General features: G+C 40.8%; 2 protein-coding genes across 2 annotated transcripts in view; both read left to right on the forward strand.

Annotated features, from left to right (window-relative positions):
• Positions 1-3,100: 3,100 nt before the first annotated feature.
• Positions 3,101-8,759, forward strand: med1l (mediator complex subunit 1-like; the record flags this gene model as incomplete). The annotated part of the gene is made up of 15 exons (XM_084325835.1): positions 3,101-3,138; positions 3,664-3,790; positions 3,871-3,899; positions 4,004-4,075; positions 4,172-4,246; positions 4,339-4,415; positions 4,498-4,560; positions 4,950-5,070; positions 5,200-5,324; positions 5,623-5,744; positions 5,831-6,029; positions 6,420-6,515; positions 6,596-6,698; positions 7,581-8,094; positions 8,736-8,759. 15 exons carry the CDS (start codon positions 3,101-3,103, stop codon positions 8,757-8,759), a joined length of 1,785 nt encoding a protein of 594 aa, XP_084181961.1.
• Positions 8,760-9,763: 1,004 nt separating this feature from the next.
• LOC311238160 (F-box/LRR-repeat protein 7) overlaps positions 9,764-25,559 on the forward strand; it is a 42,687-nt gene continuing 26,891 nt past the window's right edge. The window contains exons 1-2 of the mRNA XM_084326172.1: positions 9,764-10,045; positions 18,149-18,238. Of these exons, the coding sequence (XP_084182298.1) occupies positions 10,009-10,045; positions 18,149-18,238 (127 nt within the window). The 5' untranslated portion in view covers positions 9,764-10,008. The remainder of the gene's footprint in view (positions 10,046-18,148; positions 18,239-25,559) is intronic.

Consider the following 25,559-nt stretch of genomic DNA (forward strand, 5'->3'; position numbering starts at 1 on the left):
ATCCACTATTGTTTTTTTAAAAGTATAATAACGGAGAGACGGTGTTGACATGTTCCAGCTGTGACCATCGGAATATTGACATTGTTTGTCTAAAATATCAAAAAGTGTAAAACTTACCAGACCATGTGTGGTAGTGTTGCATTCACCACATTCAGGGGAAGGAAAAGGGGTCCTCAGGGATAGAGATAGCCATGCTATTGCCTGATTTAATTAGGTTTATGAAAAGGTCTGACAGAGTTGACATAAACTGAGGACACAACTTTGATAGGTAGATTTCTATGGGCAATATTATTTGAGTTTCATGGCATGCATTGTTTTATACATGTATAACCCTTATCTTTGATTTGATATGTATGTTTTCACAAGTGGAGAGGTCTTTCAAGCTTTTTTGGGCTGGTCAATAATGTAACCCCTTGCTGAGGACAAGATAATTAACATGGGAGCTTCTAACCACAGATTATACATTTAAACAAATATCCCCCAAAAAACAAATATATGTGCTAAAACATAACATCAGTATACACAATACCTTTAGATGTAACTTTGTGAGTATATCACTCATTATGAATTTCTTAATTTTTTATGTAAATTAGACTTTTCTATGTAGGACATGCTTTGTCCCAACTCTCAAGAATCAGTGATATATATATATATATATATATATATATATATATATATATATATATATATATATATATATAATTGTATTATTTTAAAAAGCTGCTGGTGCCTCTGGAAGTCTTTGGTAAACCTTTGTTGTTCATGTGTGGGCTTAAAGTGATCCAGAGCTTGCTCTCTTTCTGCTGGGCAGGTAAACTTGCTAATTTCTCAGAAGTTGCCCACTGCAGCTTTAACACAAATAAAACTGATATTGTCATGATGGAAATCAATATTTCCCAATTATTTCTGTGGTGTGTTGCAACACTGAGTGAGGTCATCACTATACTGGAACCCTTGGCCCCAGCCCCAATAAGTGCTTTCGGCCGTCTGTCCCAAAGCCGATTTCCCCCCGAAAATAGCTTTCTGAGGCTATACAGTCTGGATGGGGGTGGCTTAGTTTTGGCATGGGTAGAGCAGCAGGATAGATAATACATTGGCTTCATAGGAAGTTGAACTTGGCAGTGGTCACTTCAGTCTCCATGGGTCTAGCTGAGGGAGGGGTTATAGAGGCTGTTACTGTATGTGTGGTCTAAGGGGATGAAGCAATTGGAAGCACGCCAGACAGAATGTCTGCCAGCGGTGATGTCCTGCACATAATGACTCTTCCGAGACTGGATTTCTCAAGCTCTCCTGAAGTACTGATAACGGCGATCTGATGAGCTTTCCTTAGGGTGTGTGACATGATCACAAACATAAATAAGCCTACAATTTATTTTCAAAAGCATAAAGATGCCAACCTCCCGGTTTGACATAATTAACCTATCCCACAGTGCACAGCGTTCAAGCGGCATCATCTGCTATTGCCAGCGTGTGCCTGTTCAAAAATGCTTGATGTGCATTAGACTGTGTGATGACCATAGCATAGAGCAGTGTTTCTCAAAGTGTGGGGCGCGCCCCCCAGGGGGGCCGCAGAGGCATGACAGGGGGAGCCTTGAGATAAAAAAAAAAAAAATTAGATTTTTTTTTTTTGATTACAGAAAATTATCACTAAAGTGCTATCTGTTGCAGCTGCACTGTTCTCCATGAAAATACCATATTTGGATAAGTTTGACCATTTCTCAAAATCTGAAAATCATTATTTAATAAAACACAGAAAAGGATCACCAAGTTACTCTGGATAAAACATTTTTTTACAGACAACATTGAGACAAATCTTCCTGACACATCTCCATCCAAACTCTTGGAAGAACTCATTGAAATCTCATCTGATACCACCTGGAGAGCTAGTTTCAGAGTGCGGTGCTGAGTACCAAGTATCTCATGATGCAGCAGTTAAGGTGTTGATACCATTCAGCACCACATATCTGTGTGAAGCTGGCTTTTCATCCATGACAGCTCTGAAAACAAAATATAGGGCCAAGTTGAGCCTTGAGGATGACATGCGTGTTGCCTTGTCAAAGACTGACAGCTATAAAGACTGTTTGCTTATAAATGTTCGCTTTGTAAATTCCCAGTTACTGAGTGAAGATCTGCTGTTTTGCAAATATGTCAAAAACAGAGCGACAGCTGATGAGCTCTTCAAAATTATTGACAGTTACCTGACAGAACATGGACTGAAATGGGATAACTGTGTGGGCTTTTGCTCTGACGGTGCGCAGGCCATGGCAGGGAAAAGGAGGGGGCTACAGGCGCTCATCAAGGGGGTCTCGCCAAACGCGCAATGGACGCACTGTAAATTCACAGAGAGGCGCTAGCTTCAAGACAGCTTAGCCCTGAGCTGAATGAGGTTTTGACAGAAGTTAAAAACGTAGTAAATTTCATCAAAACCCGACCCCTGAAAGCGCGCCTGTTCTCTGCGCTGTGTGAGGAGATGGGAGCTGACCATTCTGCAGTGCTGTTTCACAGCGAGGGAAGGTGTTGTCAATTTGAAAGGTCACGATATTGGTGTTATTTCAATACATTTAAACATGGCCCATTTCATGACTATTTTGTTGGGGCGAGGGGGGGGGGGGGCCCAAAATATTTTGTTCTGCCCAAAGGGGGGCCTGACAGAAAAAGTTTGAGAAGCACTGGCATAGAGAATGGTGTGAATCCAGGAAAGCTGCCATCTTTATGCTGCAGCTGGTCCATTGTGTTTAACAGGCAAACTGGAGAGAAGGCCCCAAACCCAGTGAACCACTGGTGAGATGCCTCAAAAGACTCCATGAAGCTCTGAATGGTAAACATGCAAGATATTGTCATTTTTTATTTGATTTCTTTTATTTAGACCATTTCACTGGAATTCTGTTACAAGGGGAACATGTATGACCTTTATGGGTGTATTTCCTGTCAGTTATTGCATTAGCAAACATTGCAACAGGAACATTTGGAATGTTTATGATGTCAAGTTGAAACCTAAGTATAAAGGCAATTGAGGTTAATATTTGCTTTACATTTAGTTAAACTTCATATTTGTCCTTCTATTTTATCCTAATCTGTTCTAGTGACCTCCTTGAGTGGCATGGTTTCTCGTTTGGAAATGATTGCTAAACAAAGAGGGTAATGATCCTTTCTTTGTGTCACTGGAAATATGTTTTAATTTGCTGTCCCTCTACTAGATTATTATTTCCTTACCCAGTATTACTGCTACCACCACCAACAGTAGTTTTACTGCTACCACTAATAGTGTCTTGAATTAAAGTGCTATTTGACTTAAGTAGAATATGAACGGTCAGCTACTTACTTGCTGCCCTGTATATACTGTATGATGCGGTGGATGTTACTAGGTTGCTTCCATTTTGAACACATGGGAATTCCTAATATTTTGTACACTCTATATATATATATATACTGTACACTGCTAAATCTGCCAGGACATTTGAACCTTCTGGCTGACATGAATAGCCCATAAATGCTTGCATTGTACAAGAGGCACATTATAAGATTATTATACGACTTGGACTGGGAGCTCAGTGGGTGGGTGTTTGATCCATTTTCAAATGCAAAACAGTACGGTTTCATGTGATAAAATTAATGAAGTCCATCACTGTAAAATGAGTGAGGGTTGAAATATTTCCTCCCCAGATTGGGTTCCCACTTTACAGAGGCCACCTGCTACCTGACTGCTGACCTTTTCTACCTGGAGGTGGTGCTGCTGCCGGGGGGAGAGGTGGACGAGGTCAAGGTGGCCCAGCACGGAGCGGCCCCTGTGGTAAGAGGACGAGCTTATATTCCAACAAGTCATCCATCCCGCCCCTTGTAAAAACCTGACAAAAGGAAACTGTTTTGCAGGCCAGTGAGTCGCTTCTTAAGCTGCTCAGGTAAGGCATAGTTTGATAGTAACTGTACATTGATATTTTCAAAATGATGGAATGACCCATTTCAAAGCATGCGTTGATTACCGTTTTATTGGGTTATTTCACAGGTCACATAAATTTGTGGAGTTCTCTGTGAAGTTGGCGGACCTGTCTGACCTAATCAACGTCCCGGGAGACGAGTACTGCATCTTATTTTCTTTTACGTTTGTTTTCCTTCAATGTCTATACAACTACTGTAGTCATATGGCTAATTGTGTCTTTCTTCTTTTCTCTAGTGAAACCAAAATTAAATTGTTCACATCCCTACAATACCTGGGAAAAGATCTGCAAAAAATATCGTATTTGCCAAGGTGAGTGAAATAAAATGACCAGACCAATGACTTGTTAAGAGATTTTTAGAGATTAAAAGAGATTTGATTCTGATCCCCCTCTGATTCTATAGGGCACTCGTAGAATCTGATTCACGGATGGATATGATTCTCAATGGCAGGATTGGGTATCTTACAGCTGGAACAGCAGGTTCAAAACAAACCCATGACTATAATTTTTTAATTTTCTCTTCAGGTGTTCTGTTTTGATGTGTATGTATCTCTCACCCCAGACTGTCCACTGACGATCCAGTTTTACATCAACCCCTCTGACGTTCTGAAAGCCTCAGATCCAGGTTAGGTGCCACATTTGGAAGCCAGCTATAGTAATTTAATAACTTGATGGCTGATTTCACAGATGTGGATTAAATCCAATCCTAAACTAAAAGGTTTTATAAGAGAGATTGCCATTTGAAAGTTATTTTAATCTAAGACCTGGCTTAATCCATGGCAAAAGCTCAATGACCTGAGCTGCAAACTACGCTCTTTACACTCGCAAACTTTGACTGTACTGCAACTGAAATACACCTGTGACGGTCTGATGGAATGCATCGAGCAATTAAGGCACGAGTTTACCTATGCTTTCTGCTGTCGTAGACTCATTTCCAAAGGCAAGCAAAATCCACACGCCTGTCTACTTACTGCCCCGACGTGTCTTAGAATTTCTTGTTGAAAATATTTAAAGGGATCTCGGAGGTGGAGAGTGTCGGCTACAGAGCCCAGGTGATTGTGGGGCTCAGTGACTCAACCAACAAGCTCCAGATGGCGTCTCTGATTCCACAACCTCCTCAGCTCGACACCCAAGGGTAACGGCCTCTCCCTACATAGACCTGTTTATGTTCCATCAATGCATTGATGTTGTATTCCACAATGTGTATTTGATTGGCAGTGTATAACAACTATGTTTTGGTGTTTACTAATGTGCCTTCTCAAAGTCATCCAGTGTTCAGTTCTTTGAGTGAGATGCCCTATGAGACCCTGCCAGCCTACTTCCTGCTCAAACTACAGCCACCGCTACCAATGTTCTCATCCTTTGTACACAAGCTCAGCCAAATTACAGGTCTGGAAACCTTTCACAGTAAAACATAAATTAATGGATAATGAATTACTATTACAAATATAATATTACTCCTAAAATGGGTTGTTGGGTTGGGGTGTTTCATACAAAACACACTTGCACCTGGGAGGAGCTGCCCAGGACTACAATTTCATACTGTTGTTGGGCCACTGGGCAGCTCTACAATAATTATGTATTGATATTTTCTCACTTGAGGTGCCAAGCAGCAACCAACAAACATGTATTTCAGTCACATACTCTGACCTGTTCTCACTCGTTGGCCCTGCTGTTATTTTTGAAGATGTGGCCATACCAGATGTCGACCTGCAGGGGGCACTCTTGCCTAAGCTTCTGACAAGAAGTTCATTCAGCGCAAATAATTTTGAGGAGGCGTTCGATCAACAGGATAATATCTTTATAGTGGTATGTAATGGGCCTTGAAATTATAAGTCCCCATCGGTGTGTCCTGACTCCTTAAGTCTCTTGACTTGCATTTTCTTTCCCTCCAGCCTCTCCCTGGGGACACGATGCACAGCTATGTCTTCCCTGGAGCTGCGTGGGAGGCAGCTGCCCTGAGAGGGACTGTGGTGGGCAGCGTTCCCTTCACCCACCCCGGCCACATCCCTGCCTTGCTGGAGGTGCTCCGTCACCAGTGTGCCATCAACACCCTACTGGCCAGCTGTATCACTGCCCAGCGGGGCAGCCCAGGTAAGTCGCCACACGTGGATCGATTCTTTAATGGGAGTTTGGAGTAAAGAAAATAAGTCATCCTGGCATGAGTGACTTTTTTTGTAATGTCACTATATTTCCTTCAATTTTCAGTCTTGTGATATTATGGTTGCAAGGTTCACATCACTTTAGCTCACTTAATCCTGCAGATTGCCGAGATTAGCCAAGGTTAATAGCAATCTATAATCGAATCTATCGAAATGACTACATAATCGTGATGAATCCATTTAAATGGAATCTGGAGATTCTCAAAGATTCCCACTCCTAGTGTTACCTGTTTGATAATGATCCTGTTGACCCTTGCATTGCCACCTGTTTGATGATGATCCTGTTGACCCTTTCATTGCTATATCCTGTTATTACCGTAAGGGTCAGTTTGTAGCCCACACCTTGAAGTCCTCCCAGAGTCCGACACCAGCTTCTCCTTGACCTTCCAGCGACCTGACACAGACTCCCTGGCTGTTTGTGAGTATTTACCCAACAGCAACATTTATTATTTATTGTAAAGTAATAATGCCAATTAAATTATGTATTCTTGTCTGCAGTGCTGGTGAATGTCCCAGAGTCTCGTCAGCTCACTTGCAGCCTGTTTGCAGCGGGGTTAGGGGATTCCTTTATGGATGCATATATCTCAACAGTTATGAAGAGGTGTGTTTTGTAGCTTATATTGTCCTTTTTCTTCTAAGTGTTTTTCTAAATGTGTTAATTCATCGTATTGCCTTTATACCCTGCCTCTTTGACGTTGAAGCATGCTTGTGATTGGACATGCCTGTCCAATCACTGCACCAGTGGGCGCATGAGTGCCGCCATGCAGAGTTGTCTACTTTCTTTTTGAGTATAGAGGGTGGAAAATGGGATTCAGCCTAGGTCCATCCATATTCACAAAGTTCCTCTAAAAGTATGATCGAGATTCAGCTTGAGTCTTAGTTTGAATAAGGTCACAAAGACACATATTCCTGGTCACTGATCTAGAGTTAGATTAGATGGATTAGATTCCGATTTATTGTGATCATACAGCACAAGTATAGTACAACGGAAATATGTTTGGCATCCAACCAGAGTAAATGTAACAAGTGAAACTTAACATGTAAAAAGGATTATACCAGGTATGTACAGACGGATGATGTATATATATATTATACACAGTATTATTCTACATGCCATTATACAGAGTTATATGGGTAGACTATAGTATGAGGTACTGTAGGTATGGGAGGGGGCTGTCATTGTGGTACAGAGTTCAGGGAGATGACAGTTGAGGGAAAGAAGCTGTTCCTGAATCTGCTTGACTTGGAGCAGAGGTTCCTGTAGCGCCTCCCGGAGCGGAGGAGGGAAAACAATCCATAATGCCACCTTGACTAGAGTCGGCCAAGACTCTAGTTTTATCGTCATTACAGATTTGTATGCCCCCCCCCCCCCTGGTCACTCATCCCAGATCAGCACTCCTACTCTGGGAAGCTTTGTAAATATGGGCAGAACCAGTTATTTTATTCCAATTCATGATTCATAGTGTCTGTCTTTATGATGCAGGTCTATGTCCGTTCCTGTGACCATGAGGGAATTGGGTGCCAAGTTGACGAAAAAGATGACCTCCCTGCTATGCACCCCTGTGTACCCAGTCACCATAGCAACAGCAGAGCACAACCCTACTCCCTCTCCTGTTCTCATGTTCTGTAATGCACACATTGCCAGCGTCACTGAGTACAACGCCACTCTTGCCACCCAGCCTGCCATGTTGTCCCAGAATGCAACGGGGCCAGAGGCCATCCCAACAACGACCTTCATCTCCGGCGGCACTCTTACCACCCTGTCGGCCATGTTGTCCCAGAATGCAACGGGGCCGGACGCCATCCCAACAACAACCTTCCTCTCCGGCGGCACTCTTACCACCCCGTCGGTCATGTCTTCCCAGAATGCAATGGGGCCAGAGGCCATCCCAACAGCAACCCCTGTCTCAGCCTGCTATCTCATGTCTGTAGCCACATCTGAGTCCGTTTCTGAAATCAATACAAATCCTCCTGTCAACCCTTACCCTTGTGCCACTGTGAGTGTGTATTCACATTGGATAGCTAACAGCCATCTCCCAGAGCTAGTCTAGACTTCTAAGTACAGACCATGGTAACTCCTGAATCATTTTAAGCCTTTCAATTGTCACTTGATTTGTTTTAGAATTGTTTAATAAATAGTTTGACCAAGTAGTTTGTTTACAAATCCGTATCATTTGGCTTTTGAAATGAAATTTATTTTCATGTAAGGTAATTTTGAAATTGTCACTGCATGAAACTATCAGCCTCTTTAGAAAATATTTTAGGCTCTTTGACTCTTTCGATGGGTTATAGTTGGGTCTAGACCGGCATGGTAGAATAAATTACATTTGAAATGTGACTGCTTGGGTTGCTAATGCCTTAAAGGGGCACTTCACCAAAAAAGAAAAACATTGATTTATTTAGCACATAAAAGTGTGTGAGATTATGTGCAAAATCTACAGTTTTTTTTGGGGGTGAAGTGCCCCTTTTTAAATAGATGTCTAACCGAACAGATCTTTGTTGGTTTGGTGTCGACTTGAGAAGCCAGAAACGCACCAGTTTTTAGTTTTGCTGCATAACTCTCTTCTCATGCTCGCATCCATCAATAGTATACTCTTAAATGCACAGTGGGAGAACACGTTCTTGGTGTGCGTTCCAGTGTGGCAGAGATGGTTTGCTGTAAAAGGGATTGGGGCTTGGCATTTGACCCCTCTCGAGACAGCCAAGAACTTGAGCTTATTTACATTTAGTCATTTAGCTGACTCTTTTATCCAAAGTTCTGTACAGTCATCAGGAAGGGCACAACTCTTATCAGCTGAGTATGTTCATCAAAGTGTTGAGTAGTGTATGTTAGTTTATTAGGACCAGTGCATGACAGTAAGGTTAGTTAGGGTTAGATTTCTTTCTTTTATTATTTCAGATAGTGGTTGAAGTGAGTCTTATTGTTTAACGCATGCTGTACCACGTAAGCACTGTAAAGGAATAGCATGGCCAACAAGAAATATACATGCAGTATTTTAATCTTTTAACACAAGCTTAATATTTTGAGTCAACTGTCTCCATATGTTTTATTTAAAAAAAAAATATATATAGTAGTCCTATTCCACACTATGCATTTCTTTGAAGACAATAGTGGGTGTGAACAGAAGACAATTTCCTTTGTGACATGATCGTATAATAAAAGCACCTTTTGCTTATTAGACAAGCTATGAGATGTGACACCGAGAGGAAGTAATGGTATGGAATGAATTACCTCAGTCCAACACATGAATCACAGAGGACTTTCCCCTTCATGGTGAATGTTAGCCTATACATAGCCTACGGGTATAGTATTCTTATACCTCTTGCTACTGAAAAGCTAAAATAAATCAGTCAGTCCTAATTAGCAAATTTGTCAGTGTTGAAGATATCAGTGTTTACTGTATGGTGAAGGTGAATGCCTTGCACATGTTGTACTATGTCTATGACTCTGTTGTGGGTGTTTCAAACACTTTTGGGTCCAGTTTCCTGCCCCAGACCTGCGGTCCCTTTAAATCGAAGCGCACTGGACGAATGCTATGCGTCCTCAGGATATACTCCGAAGTAGCCTGGCCGCTGTAACTGCACGCACTCAACCTGATCAACAGCTGCTTGCCATTTAGGGCGTTTGAGAAAGTTTTCTTGATAGGCTCCCGCTATAATCCGGATTTGGTGAACGATGCTGTACCGAGGATGATCACAGATAGTAAACCTACTCAAAACTCAACTCTACTTTAGCCATTGGTTTTGCGTAGTGTTTGAGACGTTCTCTTCTCAACATCTGGATTAACTATTTGGAGTCATCACATAACGGACTGCAACAATAGGCCAACTATGTGTTGCCCATCATAGTCCCTGACAGGGACTCTTATTCTGGGATTTTACTTTTGCACATAGATTATGTATTCTTTAGAATGGGTGCGAACAATGGCAAACAGTATGGAAGTGAGGGTAAGTAACTATGATTTATCAGCACCAGACTTTCTAGCAATAGCTATACGTTTTCCTTTTAAAATATGATACTTTAGAATGTTTTTAATGGCAAAGGGTAATGCATTTTCAACCTTGCTCAATATATGGACCTTTTTCATAAGCATATCCAACATTGGTTCTGATATCAATTGAAAATGCCATCATCACCAAACAACGTTTCACTTTGTATTTGATGGCTTCCAGCTCTCTTAACACTTTCTACTCACCCCCATCACTTAGAAAACTACTTGACGGTCGCATCAATAATTATTTACGGTATGATAATGGAATGGGAATTGCAATACTTTGCACAACAATTAGCTATTTGACACGCACCTTAAATTAACCAGCTTTATGCAAGTAAAGGTTTTGACCTGGAACTTGGCGAATGCAGTGGCTGTATATTGTTGAGAGTGAACATCTGTGTAGCCATTGGTCTCACTCTCGTTATGTTACACCTGCATCAATTCCTCACTATAGTATAGAGCATCTCTCAAATAAATAGCATATTTCTTTATTCGTAATCACCTCATCCCCAACAAATCAAGTCAACAATAGCAGTCATTTTCAATTGAAATAACGTCCATTGCGTTATTCGCTTTAATCTTACAAAATATTCATTATAAACCAGAAGTGGGTTAAATGACAATATGCCGGTGTTTTGACACCGGGGTCCAATGTCCTCCTTGTCTACTAAATATGATTTATATGGCGGAGAACGACATACCTGGATCTTTTACCATTAAAGAGGTATTTGGTTACCATTTTGCACTGATCCTTCACTGCCACAGGCAGTCTTTCTGAACGTGTAACAACCGCATTGAAAATCCACAGTGACCTCATTGACGAAAGAGGCCACTCTAACCTCAGAAGTGTTGTCACCTCGTCTGTTATATACTCGGCACATTTTCAGATTATGGAAAAAACCAATGGCAGCGATGAATTAACCCACAATTGCAAACAATATCGGTATAATACAGGAAAAAGACCAGACCGTGCGGTCTGAGGTCATCATTACTCAAGTAAGAATAGCAGGAGGGCCGGCCGGCCCGCATGTTAATAAAACCGTCCATGCCAACTACTGACAATCTGACATATATTAATATTATTATTACATGCTTACACAAAATGAAATACTATAGTCTTGTATGATCATTTCCAAGACTACATCAATAACCAAAGCAATTGGCACAGCAAAATATTTATGTCCACATCTGTTTTCGAGTCTTGACGCTGCAATTAATCATGCTTTGGTCACAAACACGCAGTAAAATTCCCATTATATAAGCACAAGACAGGAAGCAGGAGCCTTTCTGAAAGTTGTTTTCCATAAATGTCAACAAACAATTCTCAGGCGCCTTTAGCAGTTAGGCCTATTATGTCTTCAGCATGTGTCAATCCTTAGGAGAGGATCGACTCTCAAATCAACAAAAAAAAATTATATTTGTCTTATGTGCAGGCTTCACTTGTTTCGTCTTACGCTGCATTTTTAAAGGGGTAGTTCACAAAAAAAAACATATGTCCCCCCCCCCTTACCTGGAGTGCTATATCTATCCATCCAGATCGTTTTGGCGTGATTTGCCTAGTTTTGTAGATATCTGCCGTCACTCCAATACAATGGAACTGAATGGCACTCGGCTTGTGGTGCTCAAAGCATAAAAAAAACTAAAAACTCCACAGTAATGTCTCTTCCCAGGAATCATGACCCGGTTACTCAGGATAACACACAGACCCGGTTGTGAGCAGTTTCAAGTAGGATCTATTTTCTATGAAGTACACCCCCATTCATTATTATGGGGGGTGTAGTGTATAGTTTTAAGTTTGGCCTCAGCTAATGGAATGGAAATGTGGTCTCAAGTGGCCATCTGCAGGCCCCTCCAGCATGAGGCAGTGATTCACTCTGTGAGGACCGTATAGGAAGCAGCCAGAGCAGATGGCTCGGTGATGTCACCTCAGCAGTCGTCTCTATCGAAGACATGTCCCACATGAGCTGCAATCATTGAGCACCTCAGACGAAGAACCACAGTTTTAAAGAGGCATTTCGCAGATAAAAAAAAATAAATCTGAATCCTATCATTCCGTTTCACAGAGAATGTGTGGGATAATTCAACATGAAACCCACCAACGTGTTCTGTGTTTCGAGAGCTCGGCCACGTCGGCCCCCTGACAAACTGCCGCCAACTAAGTGATGTCACCCGGCTGAGAGCGGACCTTTAGTGAACTGCAGGCACTGTTCCATATCTTTTTCAGAGGAACGATGTTTCCAAACTTTTATCATCTAAAGATGTTGTGTTGTCTAAAGTGTTCATTCGTAGCCAAAGTCAGTAGAGGTTGAGTGCTTTCTTACGATACATCCCATTCATCTGGATTGTACTTTACAATTGCAAATGCATGGGCTTTCCAAAAAATACAAATTCAAAACAGAGTTATTGGTTCTTCAGTGGAAGGGTTCAATCACATATCTGACATGATCAGTATCAGTATCCCAAAATTGATGTTTTTTGTAACTTTGGGATCGGTGTATAGCTATCGCAGATGCCGTCACAGCATTCACATTTACCATTTTTCTTTAGGAGCTGTCAAGGCTGTGTCGCTATAGTTGCACTTGACATTTTCTGCATTGCATGCATGCGTATACTGAGCCATGTGTTTGTGTGTGTGTGTGTGTGTGTGTGTGTGTGTGTGTGTGTGTGTGTGTGTGTGTGTGTGTGGGTAGAAGTGTTTGGGAGTACCTCTCAGTCTGTCATGCTGCTGGGTAAAGGCACATACTTCTGCTCAGGAAAGCCACAAAGCCGCATTTATGATCTGACAGAGGAATGAAGTGCAATAAACAACTACGCTACAGGCAGCCCACAGTCCTGAAAGACTGTAGGCACTTCTCAAGTGGGCCGCAAAGAGAGACACACACACACAGAGAGAGAGTATCTCTTTGGAATTCAGCAGATCAGTCTTCAGCCTGGCTAGGCATTATGCATTATGTATATTTGATATGTTGTGAATTGTGATGACAATTCTGTTGTCTGGATTAACCCTTTCACTACCACACCACCAAAGGGTTAACACTTTCACTGTGACAATACAGAAGGTTAACCTTTTCACTGCCACACGACAAAGGGTTAATCCTTTCACAACCACACTACAGAAGGTTAACCCTTTCACTACCACCATCTGCACTAGTGTGGTAGTGAAAGGTTAACCTTCTGTAGTGTGGTAGTGAAATGGTTAATGATAAAAAGTAGATGTTAAACATCCAGTAAAAAAAGAAAATCATAAATGGCTGTTTTGGAATGTTAATGCCATGAGTATAGTTTATTTCAGCGTCAGATGTCAAATTGTATTTGCACCCTCTCTGAGCACAGCCAACTCTCATTAGACACTATAGATGCTTGATTGTTAAGAACAGAGTGTTGTCCTTACACCACTCAGCTAGATGGGCCAATCAGAGTAACCCAAGGACATTACGCATTATCTTCAAGGAAGCAGATTGGATATCTGAAATGGCTTGATTCTGTTGATATCCGGGGGATAGACATCAAAGAGCTTTAGTCATAATTTTCACAACAACCGTTCTAACATTTTGGATGATTTTACATCAACATAACTTCTGTTAAAAACTGCAACGCAATTGCAAAACACAATTGTCATTGTACTGAATCTTTAATGTGGGACTCAGAGGGTTAAATGCCCAATCAGTGATTAAATCGTAAACAAATTATAGCCCCAATACCAAAAATAAGAAATAGGCTATTTTCATTATCTAGTTGATTAATTGAGCTTTTCAAACAATGACTAACACTAGACTAACAGGTACATATGACTTGGAGTTAAACATATCTATATTCCGATTTACAATGGCGTATTTTCCATCTATAGTTCAAACTCTTCAATAATGTTTGTGAATATACCCCACATTTGGGGCTTGGCGATTGGGCTTTAGATTTCTCACTACATGATTATTGAGTGTTAATTGACAATTAGTGTTTCATATAAACACTGTCATAATTACCATTACCCTGCAGTCCAATATGATCAACATCAAATGGATTATCTTGTGATAAAAAACCTAAACAGATATCCAATCTGGAAAAAGCTTTTCTGAATAGGGTTCTGAATAGGGTTATAGGCGACAAAAAGTCCTTAATGTGATCATAGTTCATAATGTAAACGTTGCAAACCAGTGTGTACTAAAAGGCACCCTAGAATGGCTATTGTGCGGTCTGAATGACTGAGGAAATGATATGCTGTTGACGACAGATGTAACTGTAATCAGAGATCTATAGAGCAATTACTCATACGGGAGCGTTACCACTTGTTCCTTTTGGAAGTAAAGGCCAAAGGGGATTGATGGGAGACTTTATTCCTCTTCCAAATACCGAGAGGGGACACTTACTCATACAAACGAGCAAAAGACTTTGTGCAACGTGCCAAGGCTAATTATTCTTCCATAACCGAGGTACCGGAGGGAGCGACGAGGCTTCCCTTACACTTCACCCTTCCATCCCATATGAAAGTGTTTCAATACGAGATTACATTGCTTTCAAATGAAAACGTCATGTCTGGGGGGGGGGGGGGGGTAAACTGAAACTATTTAGATTACAGCCCTGCAATGTACAGTGCAATCACTTTGGAGTTATGGCGTAATCTTTTGTACTGACGGTGTACCAGTACAGTACAGTACAGTACAAAAATAAATACATATGTAGGTACAGGAGAAAAAGATGTTAAGGGGGTAACAATTCAGGATCTTACAAAGAACTTATACTGTAGTTATTTTTTGACTAGCGGGTACCTATTCTATTATAGGGTATCTACAACCTACTGAGAAATAATCTGGATGTTTGGGAGTGATGATTTCTCCAGCACTTAATAAATCTGATGTGATTTTATTTCAAATTGACCTGATTACCAACACACAGGCGAACTACATTACTCTGGGGTACTTAAACAAGCTACAGTACAGGGTACATCTGTGTGTTTACTTGGGAACAAAGGTCCAGGGGACAATGTATCATCATGGATACTGTCGGCCTCTGAAGACTTTCTCAGCTGTCGTTCACCTCACCAGCAAACCTCATTAAAATTATAAAGGAGAAATGTAGTTATTCGTAGGAATAGTTTTACCGTCACCAACACAACTTCTGTGTTAAGGACTGCAAATTACCATTTAAAAAAATTCAACAATACAGTGTGTACTATATTGAACAGAATGTCCCCCTTGACTGCTACCGACTGGAGTGGCGCTTTTTGAAGCCTCCAGAGTGTTAATGCTCCAGCTTCAAAATGGCCTTCGTAACACGTACCCTCAAAAAGGCACAACTTCGAGCCAATCTTCAATCTTCCTTTCCTCAGCAAAATCCTGGAAAGGGCAGTTGCCAGCCAACTCCACCAACGCATGTCCAACTATGAGCTCTTTGAACCTCTTCAATCTGCCTTCAGACCAAACCACAGCACCCAGACCACCCTCGTCAAAATCACCAACAACCTTCTCACTGCTGCTGACTCCAGCCACATCAGTATCCTCATCCTCCTCTTCCTCTCTGCAGCCTTCAACACTGTCTCCAACATTATCCCCCTAAACTGCCTATCTGACCAACTTGGCCTCACAGCTCTCTCTTGGTTCCACTCATATACGTCAGCAGGAAACAATTTGAGAACATTAGAGCCTCCAGTTCCACCCTGGCTCCAGTCAACGATGGCATGCCTCAAGGCTCTGTGCTTGGCCCCAATCCGTTTCACCATTTACATGCTCCCCTTTGGCCAGATTATCCGTCACCATGGTCTGAGCTTTCACTCCTACCTACGACACACAGCTGTATCTCACCACCAAACCATCCGCTCAGCTGCCCCCCCCCCCCCCCCCCAGTCCCTTGTCAACATGAAATGAAAATGTGGATGTCATCAAACCTCCTCAAGTTCAACACCAACAAGACAGAGCTCATGGTTGTGGCTCCCACGGCGCTGCTCTCATCTGCCTGTCCCCCGAAGTCCACAACCTGGGTGTATTTTTGTATAAAAACTGCATTCTTTCACATAAAAAACATCTCCATACTCAAGCTGTCACTCACTGACTCACTGTGGCAGAGACCCTCATACATGCCTCCATCACCTCCTGCCTTGGCTACTGTAATGGAGTCCTGTCTGGGGTATACCCATGAATGCCCTGGACAGGATCCAGTATGTGCAGAACTCAGCTGCCAGGGTTCTCACCTGCACCAAGCCCTGGCAACACATCACCCCTACCCTCATCCACCTCCACTGGCTCCCAGCCAAGTCCTGTATCCTCATCCCTACATACAAATCCCTCCATGCCCTTGCCCCCTAGTACCTATCTGACCTCCTCCTTCAAGACAGCCTTGAAAACCCACCTGTTCACTATGGCCTATGTCCTCTAGTCCTGGGGTTCCCAAACTTTTCAGGCCAGGGCCCAGAAAATAAGGCGTCAGAGAGCCGCGGCCCAATGCACATCGTCGGGCTTTTTTTTTTTTTTTTTTGCCAGTCGACCGATTTTTTAAGCCAAATATCACTTCAATCCTATTAAGTTAGTTCAAGTTAGTTATTCATTTATATGTGCTATTTATGAGAGGGCTAACTTGTTGCAAAATAATAATGATAATAATCATAGCCTCATTAAAAACTATTGTTGCTTCGGTTGTTTTCAGCATTTTATGTGCATAATCAGTTATTTAGTTTGAAATGTTCGTTGAAATAAGTAGATTTTTCGTTTTTGTTTATTTATTAAGTTAACCATATAGTCACATTTTAGAATACAATAGAATAGAATTTTAGAATACAACTAGAAACACTGTCCTGGCCTGCTTCTAAGTTCAGTGGCCTGACAAAAAAAATAAAAAATAAAAAATAAAAAATAAAAAATAAAAAATAAAAAATAAAAAATAAAAAATATTATTTTTTTTATTTTTTTATTTTTATTTTTTTAAATCATCTCGCGGCGCACCCGTGGTTGCTCGCGGCCGACCTTTGGGTCGCGACCCCGACTTTGGGAACGACATTGTCATTGTGACTATGCTTTTATAAATGTTTTATTTGTTATTTGTTTTATTAAATGTCTTTGTGTTGCTTTATAAAGCGTTTTTCTTTTGTTACACTCAGAACATATATGGCATTAGTCAGTCGACTAATTTATCATTAGGGCCTAGTGGCCTAGGGACACTTTTTTGTTGTTGTTGATTAATGTGTTCTTTTTTTCATGCAGAATGAGTTATTTCCCAGGAAATTGTAAACACATCTCTGGCATCACATTAATGTTTACAAATGGTTTGATCTTTCATGAGCACTAGATTTAAAGAGGTCTCTCTGTATGATCACATTTGGAAATCAAGGGAAGTAGGAAATATAACGTTATAGTCAATTTCTAAGACTTTCTTTAGTAAAGAACAGCTCCATCAGGAATGATGAAAATACCCCTATTTATGCCTTTTATATTATTATTATTATTATTATTATTATTATTATTATTATTATTATTATTATTATTATTATTATTATTATTATTATTATTATTATTATTATTATTATTATTATTATTATTATTATTATTATTATTATAATAATAATAATAATAATAATAATAATAATAATAATAATAATAATAATAATAATAATTATTATTATTATTATTATTATTATTATTATTATTATTATTATTATTATTATTATTATTATTATTATTTCAGCTTTATTAAAACCCATAGATTTTTACATTATACATTGAGACTGGACTTAACCTCAGCACATAAAGACCCATGCAAACTTTACATTCAAGCAAAATGAAACAAACAAACAACAAACAAACAAACAAACAAACAAACAAACAAACAAACAAACAAACAAACAAACAAACAAACAGAAAATACATCTGGACTATCACCTGAATTGACCATATTCACACAGTGGGCATTTTGATCTTATGTCCTACTCCGGTTGGGTTCCTTTCCACCTTGTTCCCTGTGGGGAACAGCATGCATACGTATACATTCTAAAACACATCCTATATGCATTTGTTCCTATATTTCCAGTCCTTTAAGTTCTTGTGTTGTCTCTCTTGCTGTTTTTTGGCTGCAGGTAAAGGGAGCTCCAGTATCTCCTCTGATATAAGCTCCAGTACAGATCACACACCAACTAAAGCTCCAAAGAATGTGCCTACCAGTGAAGGTAAGACATCTGGTGTTCATTACCCAAACTCTCCTCCCCCTCTCCCCCGAACCCACTTTCTGTAATGCTGCCTATTTTTGGAGAGACTTGTGTGTTCCTGGGATAACCCTAAATTTAAAACAAACTCGCAGCTCCTATCAGAACCAAGAAGCCGAAGGCATTTCTTGTGCTTTGTTTGAGAGAGTGATTGAGTGAATGAGTGTGAGAGAGAGAGAGAGAGAGAGAGAGAGAGAGAGAGAGAGAGAGAGAGAGAGAGAGAGAGAGAGAGAGAGAGAGAGAGAGAGAGAGAGAGAGAGAGAGAGAGAGAGAGAGAGAGAGGCAGAGAAGAGAGGCAGAGAGGAGAGAGAAATACTGGCTTCTAATTGTGGAAGAATGCTTGTCTAAACTATGGTAATATCAGGCCTTGCTAGTGAGGTGTGTGTGTGTGTGTGTGTGTGTGTGTGTGTGTGTGTGTGTGTGTGTGTGTGTGTGTGTGTGTGTGTGTGTGTGTGTGTGTGTGTGTGTGTGAGAGAGAGTGTGTGTGTGTGTTTGTGGTGTGTGTGTGTGTGTGTGTGCGTGCGTGCGTGCGTACGTACGTGTGTGCGTACGTGTGTATGACAGAAAAAGATGGTAAGATAGTATGGGAATCAAACTCTCATTAGTATTCACAAACAAATGTCAAGTTACGTAACTTGTAAAACACAATGTGCGGTAAATCACAATGCACAAATAATTGTATTTGTAAGTAACCCATCATTTGTATTGGCAACCCATAATTTGTATTTGTAATCCATCATTTGTATCTCTAACCCATAATTTACCACTTGTATATGTGTAACGGTTGTGACAACGTCACCTCAAACTTCGATGCCCCGAGTGGGAGTCGAACCCCGGTCTCCCACACTGCAGGCAGCAACACAGACCGCTATACCAAGAGGTGAATTCACTACTTTGCAACGTGTCTATCTGTCTTTGAGGATGTGAGAGTGAGTTTAACCCATAGCACCGCTACTCACCCCAGCCCTTCTTGACTGCGCTTCACGATACCATCCGTTACACTCACCCTCTCAAACTCACTCCACTCCACCCAAGGCATCCGGGTCAATCGGCACCATTGTAACGGTTGTGACAACGTCACCTCAAACTTCGATGCCCCGAGTGGGAGTCGAACCCCGGTCTCCCACACCGCGGGCAGCAACACAGACCACTATACCAAGAGGTGAATTCACTACTTTGCAACGTGTCTATCTGTCTTTGAGGATGTGAGAGTGAGTTTAACCCATAGCACCGCTACTCACCCCAGCCCTTCTTGACTGCGCTTCACGATACCATCCGTTACATATGTAAGGGATAATCAACAAGTTGGTTTGTGTTGAGCGGTTTTAAGGCATGACATGGAGGCGAAGAACCACCCGACACGCAGTGGAAATGCCTTAAAACCAAAACAATTATAATAATTATCCCACTTATACCATAGCCACTTACCAAACAAAAACAATATGTGCCATTTATTCATATTTTCAACATTAAAATATAAAGAAATGTGTTATTTATGCTTTGCTCACTGCTGACTTTCATTATAGTCCCTCTGCACCACCTTACTGTAGCTAGAGTGCAATCAGCTGAATAGTGAGATGAAGCACATCCTACCTGGTCAGCAACATTGTTGTAAACCTTGCCGCAGTGACACTATATACTACATCTAACGTCAACCCCCATCATCAGTGTTACTGACAGGGTCCACTGACAGCCTTCTGTAAAACAGCAAGGAGTAAGAAACTTTTATATTCCTTGTAAAACAGTCACAAATATGAAAATGATGAATGAAAGTCCCTATTATTAGGCTCCTCAAATATTGTCATTCATAAAAAAACATTTATGTAATATTTTACAACATTGAGTATACTCAACGTTGTAAAATATTACATAAATGTTACATAAATAGATGCTGCTGCATATTTATGCTCTGTCATCTTTGAGATGGCGAGATCCGCAGTTGGCGCCATGTGAGGCCATGACATATAAGCGAATGAAAATGATGGAGATTTGAGCTAAACTTGCTTGGTAACAGTTAGGATGTGGACGACGTGCGCCATGATAAGTGAAGGGATTATGAAGTGAAGGTTGGGTAGTGAATTCATTCACAATGGTGATTAATCTTGAGCCAAACTACGCATGCCAAAGCTGTGGTATTACATAATTTCTATGTCAACTTAGAATTTTTTAATGGAAATAAACGTGTCACCTATTTGCAGTGGTGGAAAGTAACTAAGTATTTTTTACTCAAGTACTGTACTTAGGTACAATTTTGAGCTATTTGTACTTTGCATGAGTATTTTAATTTGAGGTAACTTTATACTTTTACTCCACTACATTTCAAAGTAAATATTGTACTTTTTACTCCACTACATTTATCTGAACACATCAGTTACTAGTTACTTTGAAGAAAGAGATTTTGCATAGAAAACATGGTAAAAATGTATGAAGATTATATACATTCACAATTGAATCTATCTATCTATCTAGATAGATCTATCTATCTATCTATCTATCTATCTATCTATCTATCTATCTATCTATCTATCTATCTATCTATCTATCTATCTATCTATCTATCTATCTATCTATCTATCTATCTATCTATCTATCTATCTATCTATCTATCTATCTATCTATCTATCTATCTATCTATCTATCTATCTATCTATCTATCTATCTATCTATCTATCTATCTATCTATCTATCTATCTATAATTATATCTATTGTAAAAGGACTATGAAACAGTGTCTACAATATGCCATATCTACTGTTGAGGTTCCATGGTAACCAGCATTCCATTTGTAGGCCGACCTTGAGAGTTCTCTCTCTCTGTCGAGGTTGGGCCAGGAACTACTACGTTTTGCTATGACAGACTCACTGGACAGACGGGAGCTTCTTGAGGGAAACTGCTGGACAGCTAACTGACCCCACCAGTCTGTGTGGCATTTTGTTTTAGGGACTCACTGACTCGAGAATATATTCTGTTGTCTTTTATTTTTCTGCATCAACTGCTCTGTTATTCTTATTACTTTTGTATAATTCAACTATAAAAGAAATCCACATCTGAATAGAACTAAATAATTTGTTGCGACGGATCCCCCTCTTTCAAAGAGGATGAGCATGGTCGGAATCCCAGACAATACCACTTTCATAACCTATAGGTCAATGGACCGAGGCTTGAATGCACTGACTAGGATACACAAGCGTCATGTAGAATGCATTTAGAAGGTCCCGTGTTTTGCTATTCCTTTCACTATTTGGGCAATTTTACAGAATTCCTGTGAGTCTATGGAACACAATTGTAAGTTTTTCTTTTTTTTAAATGCATTGTTTTGTATTTCTAATCAAGTACTCTAAAGCTAAATGTTTCCGCTTCCGCATTATTCCCACTGCTCCGTTGTTGATCGTATTCTCTCTGTCGGCACCTGTCAACCCGTTTGAAGAAGTGTCAGTATTTCCACTTGCTCTGTTGTTGAGTGAATGGTTGAGTGTGCGCTACAACCATAGAGGGGGCGTTAGTTATGCAGATGAGAATTCTTGGACGTCACAGGTACGCAAAATTCAGAATGGCTTAGTTCAGTGGGGGAGGATCTCGTGACATATGAAGTGGACTGATAAGCCAAAATGAGAATTAGAGACACAGACCCCATTGATACAACCCCACATTGCTAGAAAACAATGCTAAACACTGGAAAAGGCAATTTATAAGACATGAGACCTTTAAGTACATTCAATAGCAAATACTTCTCTACTTTTACTTAAGTAGAATTTTAATGATGACTTTTACTTTTACCAGGGTACTCATTTATCTGGGTATCTACTTTTTTTTGTATCCACTTTTTCTCCTCTTTTTCTATTTTTCTCCCATCCCAACTTCGCTGTGCCAATTCTCCCCTCCCCTGTCTTGAACGTTGCTCGCCGGTTGTAGGGAGGATTTGTATCATGTGCCCCCTCCGATACACGAGGAGGCAGCCTGTCACATCTTTTCACCTGCCAGCGCGGACTCTCATTGGCGAGGTGTAACGTGTGAGAGGCTCACACTACCCCCGCCATTTCCTGTCTCTGCTGTGCAGGCGTCCCCCAACCGACCTGTAGGAGTCGCTGTCCACAACGTCCAGATTACCCCCCATCGACTTCCAAGCCGGAGGCAACGCCGACAGCTGGATTCGAACCCGGTGTCTCTTGCGTTGGTGACGAGCGCAATGTCTGCTGCGCCACCCAGCCGCCCTATCTGGGTATCTACTTTTACTTAAGTAAAGGAACTGTGTACTTCTTCCACCACTGCCTATTTGTGTGGATTCTTTTGAGACTGTTCTACCATGCGGTTTCACATAAAATCCACAAATGCATGTGACTTGTAAAATGTCACACCGTGCCTTGTATCTGTAACCCATAATTTACCACTGGTATATCACTAGCTACTACCATGGAGTAGAGTATGTCCTCTCATAGCTTTTTTGATAATGTCCTTTTCATTATGAAGATGTGTTTTCATTCACACTTTAGGTATTAAGAAAAGTCACTCAGAGCCATAACTTAGCGAATATAACGATTAGACAGCATCTGAGCTCCGCCGTCGGAATGGGCAGTGTGTCGGCTGATAGCTGCAGAGGCGACTGCTTGGATCAGAGATGACACAGAACTCAAGATGGAAGTAAGTAATGTCAAGCTAACTGTCTTACTTTAGTCAAGTCTGTGTCAGAAAACCTCCTTCAGATGAAAGGAATTTGTGGTTGCAATTAGTGGTATCACAGTTTGGGACCTGACCTGCTAACATTACAAAGAAAAGTTAGCAAGCAACAGCTGGCTAACCTGCTTAGCTAGTAGCTTATGGGCTGGAGAAGGTACAACTGTAATTCTGTGAGTTAGCTACTAGGATCATAGTGACTACAATGTGTCTTTCCAAGTGTCTTTCCATTATCTTGCGTGGAGGAGCTAAGATGTGGCATTAAAAAAAAAAAAAAAAACCTGGACCAGAAACCAGTACCATCTTGGGAGGAAGCAGAGAGTTTAATTAACCAAGACGCCTAGAGACCTGGGACCACAACACCAGTCAGCTGCATGTGGAAAGTTACTGTTTTCTTTCATATACTTACAATAAGGTTAACCTTTGCTTGACAGGTTTAGAGGGAAGAGGAGGTGTTGGGGTAACTATGTAGGTAGTTATGTACCTGATGTCCTCTTGTCGGTACTGAGGAATAAAGGAAATTACATAGTAACCCAGTTGTCTTATTTGCCCCGATGAGAGAACAATAGTTCATACTCAACGAAATAGGGTTGCACAATAATTAACATATTAACAAACTATTCCATAGTTCTATCATTAAATTAGTTGTTAAGGTTGATGAGGCTGTGTTACAACCCCTGCCTCTCAGGGTGCAACAAAGGATGGAAACCACAAAAAAAACAAGAAAATCTAATGATTTATTAACAAAAGTAATCAAATCAACTACGTACAATAAGTATGCATGTTTGTCAGTGGAATCAGTGGTGTTGGTGAGTTTGACTTTACCCTGGAGCAAACACCCGAGGCCCAGGTGTATGGCCTCAGTGCTAACGAGCCAACGTCCAACCTAGACATGAAATGGAATTGAACAGAAATGAACTGAAACAACCCAAAAGGGGGGGGGGGGGTCGTCACAGAGGCTAACTGGATATCAAATTGATTATGATTGTGATCAGGGGCCATCATAGTTATATAGGTCCAGAAAAGTATTTTCATAGTAAAATTACAATTGCCTTTGTATGGCCATTATACGTGTCAGTGTATCAACTAGAGGGTAAAATGAGATTTTTTTTTTTTTTTAAATTGTATTTCATTATTGACTTGCGTGATCACTTTAGCAGGTGATACCTCACTTGTCACAGTTGCTGTGGATGCCATGTGCAGGGGACCCTGTGTACTCCCCTCGCATCACAATGAAAGTCCATACTAAAGTGGATATAACATTGACTGAGCAACATTTTTGAACAGCATTTGTTTTCTGGACTATGGTATTTCCTCCCAACCTGATACTATGCGGTTGAGCATTGTATAGGTTCGCTCTGAAAGAGACCGCAAATATACCTGACTGTGTGGTTAATGGATATGCTGTTCTTTTTACAGGTGAAAATATCTGATAGACCAGAAGGTTTACAACTACCAGGCATGCACAAATGATCATCCTGACAGCAAGGTTCAGGATCCTACCTACGTCACCCCATCAAGAGCTCAGTGGACAAGGTAGTGGACATAGTGAAGGCATGTGTGGCTCTGCACAACTACCAAGTATCCACTGATGTAGCATCTGGGGAAATGGCGTTTGGTATATCACCACAAATCTCCTAGCACCTCGGCAGAAGGAGGTGGGGAATACCCTGGTGAACCTGGGGAGGCAGCCTGGCGCCAGGGCACCATGTCCTGCGAGTGCAACAAGGGAAGTCCTGAAGGAACACCTGTGGGGTGTGTTCCTTGGCAGCTTGACAGTTCTATAAAAGAACAAAATAGTGTTTCATAATCAAAGCACATCTAAATTTGCACATTCCATGAGCAAAAAGAAGCAGGGAGAAGACAATTTTATTTAGCCTGCCCCTTACTCAAAACATAAATAAACAATAGAAATAGATGGTCTGTCAATTACAATCATTTAACAATCAATACTTACAATATCATGAGAAAAATACGGAAACCTGTTACCCCTCAACTTCATAAAGTCTAATTGTTCTTTCTTTATACATTTTCTTGAACTGAAAGATATGTATACAACTCTTTAAATCATTCTGTAGAGAATTCCAGTTTTACGCCACATACTGAAATACACATCTGCTTTAAAGTAGTCAGTGCATACTGATCAAATTACATTTTCTTCTATGGAGCACAATCATGTAGTTGGCCGCGGTCGCATCGATGGCGTGTGATCAAGCTACTGTGATACTTTTTCCCAAGGGATGGCGAACATTTGCTTTTATAGACTTGAAGGAATTTGTCCTCTGCTTGGTTTCCCTATAGTTTAGATGCTATTAAATACTGTGTTTCTGTACCTACATTTTGTATGTAGTCAATAAATGTTTCTGATTGTATGCTTGTCCTATCTTTCATCAAAAAAGCTTTAGCCATTTTTATAGATGTGACGTCTTTTCAGAGGTTCCATTACCAAATGGACTGCATTTATATAGCGCTTTTATCCAAAGCGATTTACAATTTGTTCCTTACATTCACCCATTCACTCACACATTCACACACATACGGCGGAGGCAACCATGGAAGGTGCCACCCTGCTCATCGGGAGCAGTTAGGGGTTAAGTGTCTTGTTCAAGGACACT

Source organism: Notolepis coatsorum (assembly GCF_963971535.1).
Source record: "Notolepis coatsorum genome assembly, chromosome: 12".
NCBI lineage: Eukaryota > Metazoa > Chordata > Actinopteri > Aulopiformes > Paralepididae > Notolepis > Notolepis coatsorum.